The sequence below is a fragment of the Crocodylus porosus genome, unplaced genomic scaffold, assembly GCF_001723895.1.
Source record: "Crocodylus porosus isolate Cpor-Errol unplaced genomic scaffold, CroPor_comp1, whole genome shotgun sequence".
In the NCBI taxonomy this organism is placed as follows: Eukaryota; Metazoa; Chordata; order Crocodylia; family Crocodylidae; genus Crocodylus; species Crocodylus porosus.
Window position 1 is genome coordinate 12,117,465 of NW_017728936.1, and position 3,101 is coordinate 12,120,565.

Genomic DNA, 3,101 nt, shown 5'->3' on the forward strand with positions numbered 1-3,101 from the left:
TCAGATTGGTGCAGATGGGGGTTTTGCTGTCGTCTGTAGCAGGGGGCACGGCCTCTGCCCAGGATCTCTCAAGTACATTTCCGGGTGTATTTTGCCAACAGCAGTGGGATGCCATTGTCCCCTGCTTTACCTGGGCAGCTTTGCATGCTTTTGGTGTCCTCAGACAATGCGCCCTGTGCGACAGACTTGATTGTGCATCTTTGGGAAGTTTAGACAGGGCTGATCCCGCCCCGAGCGGGGATCAGGTAGATGCCCTCTGGGGTCTCTTCCACCTTATTTCTCAGACTGTAATTGTGGCCCCCTGAAGCTGCAGCTCTGGCAACAAAGAAACCTGACCCAGCTCTAGCAGTGTGAACGTGCTGGAGCTGGGCAGTGCTGGGGGTGCGAGTCACTCGCTCGTTCTCACTGTCCACGGCCAGGGGATAACGCCTCATACTAAGCTCCCTCCCACCCTCCTGGCTGTGACTGTGCCAACAGGGTGCTCCCCTGTGCTGGGGTTGCAGCGTGGCCCGCACAGCAGACAGCTCGCGTGGTGAAGGCACCGTGGGAGCAGCAGGCTGCTAGGAGCCCCAAACCTACCTGTGCCCCCGTGGCAGGTTGTGGCAACAGTCCCTGACCCGAGGCTCTTCCAGGTGAGGGTGAAACTCCATTACAGGGCCAGGCTGCTCCGGTGCCTGGAACCTATTGCCTGCCTGCCAGCCAGCCAGTGCATCACGCTAGCACACTGACCCTCTGGGCCAGAGATGGAGGTGCTGGTCACCAGCCACTTGCTCTGGCTGGCTGCTCTCCTCTGTGCAGCCTGGCCGAGAAGCAGCAGCTGTGGTGAGAACAGTGGGTCTGACACTGCAGGCTGGGACTGGGGCTGCTCTCTGCGTGGCTGCTGGGATGGGCTGCTAGTAGCTGGAGGGACACAAAGCTAACCCTCTTCTTTCTCTCCCCATCAGGTGTTGCAGGAAACCAGCCAAATCAGCTGCACTTGAACTCGGTGGGGCCCGCATCCTCGCAGAGCCCCATGGGGATGAGCCTGCCTGGCCAGCAGCCGCTGTCCCATGAGCCCCCCACCTCCATGATGTCCTCGCCAAACCCCCTGGGCTCCAACATTCCAATGCACCCCGGGGCACAGGGGGCGGGCATCCCCAGCCAGAACCCCATGATGCTGCCCCCCGGGCATCAGGACCCCCTGAACCAGCAGTGTGGCCCTGTGCCCAACAGCTCTCAGATGATCCCTTCCAGCCAGCTGGTGTTCCCCCGCATGCAGCAGCCTCACGGTGCCATGCCGTCGCCAGCCGCTGGTATGCCCATGGCCCCCGGAGGCGGTGGCGGCCCTGGCCTGCAACAGCACTATCCCCCGGGGATGGCCTTACCACCCGAGGACCTTCCCTCCCAGCAGCCTGGCCAGATGCCCCCACAGCAGCACCTGTTGGGCAAGAGCATCCCTCCTCGGATTGGCGAGCCTTACCCTGCGGTGCTCCCAGGGGTGGCCTCGGTGCTGAACGACCCTGAGCTAAGCGAGGTCATCCGCCCCACACCCACGGGCATCCCCGAGTTTGACTTGTCCAGGATCATCCCCTCTGAGAAGCCAAGCAGCACCTTGCAGTATTTCCCCAAGGGCGACACCCAAGTTCCGAAATCGCAGCCTTCCAACCTCCACCTCATGAACCTGCAGAACATGATGACGGAACAGACCCCCGTGCGCCCGGGCATGGCGGCCCCCAGCCTCCCGGGGCAGCAGAGCGTGCAGCGGGGACTTGGCATGCCCATGTGTCACCCGGGACAGGTGCCCGTGCTGGGCAGGACAGGCATGCCGCCGCAGCAGGGCATGATGGGCAGCAGCATGCACCAGGGCATGATGTCCCCGCAGCAGAGCCTCATGGCGCAGCAGAACTTCATGCTGATGCAGGCCAAGCAGAGGAGCATGTCTGTGTCAGGGGAGATGTACGCCCAGGCCGGGCACATGATGTCACCTCAGGGCTCCCTCATGGGGCCCCCGCCTCAGCAGAACCTCATGGTCACGCACCAGATGAGGCAGCGGAGCGTCTCCCTGGACAGCCAAATGAACTACCTCCCCGGGCCGGGGAACATGGCCAACCTGCCCTTCTAGCCGTGCCCGGGTGTGGGGGGCTGGGATTACTGGGCAGGCGGGGGCCAGGCCTAGGGGCCATGGGGGTGTTCTCCATATCGGACGTGCCTCTGTGCGGAGACCGGATGTGCAGCAAACGTGATGTGAATCCTTTCTTTGGGGGGAGGGGGGAGCTGGGATTGGAGTCACTATGAGACCCGCGCTGCAGCCGGGGGCTCCCAGATCCTGCAGCAGTTGTAAAATGTTCAGTTATTTTTTTTCCTCTTAGAGCGGGGTTTTTGTTTTGTTTTTTTTATGTTGTTTTTTTAAAGCAACCAAAATGTCAAGAGGGGTTTGAACTAGCTGTAAATAGGTCGCTGGGAAAGGCAAAACTTGTGCTGGTTTTTAATTGTTCTGTATTTCTGTGTTTTAATAGAAGCCTCAAAATCTGTTTGAAAAAAACAAAAGCACACAACAAAACTTGACAGTAAGTCACCGAGCCAGGGCGGGCCGGACCCCTGCTCCTCCCTGAGGCTGTGAGGGCAGAGGTGCGGCATGAGGGCTTGTACCAGAGCAGCTGCTACTCTCTTTGCAGAGGTGTGTGCAGCCCCCAGGCCACGTCCTGCAGCTGGACCCCAGGCGCCAGCTCTGCAAGCTGCTCCTTCCCTGCTCGGAGCATCCACGGCAGCACTTTGGCCTCTGAGGCTGCCCCTGGGCGTGCTGTGCAAGCCTGCCCATGCCCGTGCCTCCCCCTGCTGCTGCTGGAGCTCCAAGCATTGCCTCCTGCTGCCCCCCGCCCTGCCCGTCCTCCTGGAGCGTTGCCTGCCCGACGGGCTCTGCACGCAGAGCTCTGGGGCTCGGGGCTGCTGGCTGCCAGCGCCAGGACTGTGGTGCCAGGCCCAGCCCCAGGCCCCGCGCCAGGGTGGCCAGGTAGAAGACGAAGCCAGCTCCCCTCACCCTGCTGGAGCGCTGCAGCTGCCGCGGCCGGGGCTCAGCCTGCGGGGGGTTGCGCCAGGGCCGGGGTCGAGCGCGGCCTTCTCGC

General features: G+C 62.2%; 1 protein-coding gene across 2 annotated transcripts in view; it reads left to right on the forward strand.

The window, feature by feature from the left end:
* The window catches only part of BCL9L (B-cell CLL/lymphoma 9-like), a 24,623-nt gene extending 22,155 nt beyond the window's left edge, over positions 1-2,468 (forward strand). For both annotated transcript variants that reach the window (XM_019547144.1, XM_019547145.1), the window contains exon 8: positions 945-2,468. In XM_019547144.1, coding sequence (XP_019402689.1) covers positions 945-2,101 — 1,157 coding nt within the window. In that variant the 3' untranslated portion in view covers positions 2,102-2,468. The remainder of the gene's footprint in view (positions 1-944) is intronic.
* Positions 2,469-3,101: the final 633 nt, after the last annotated feature.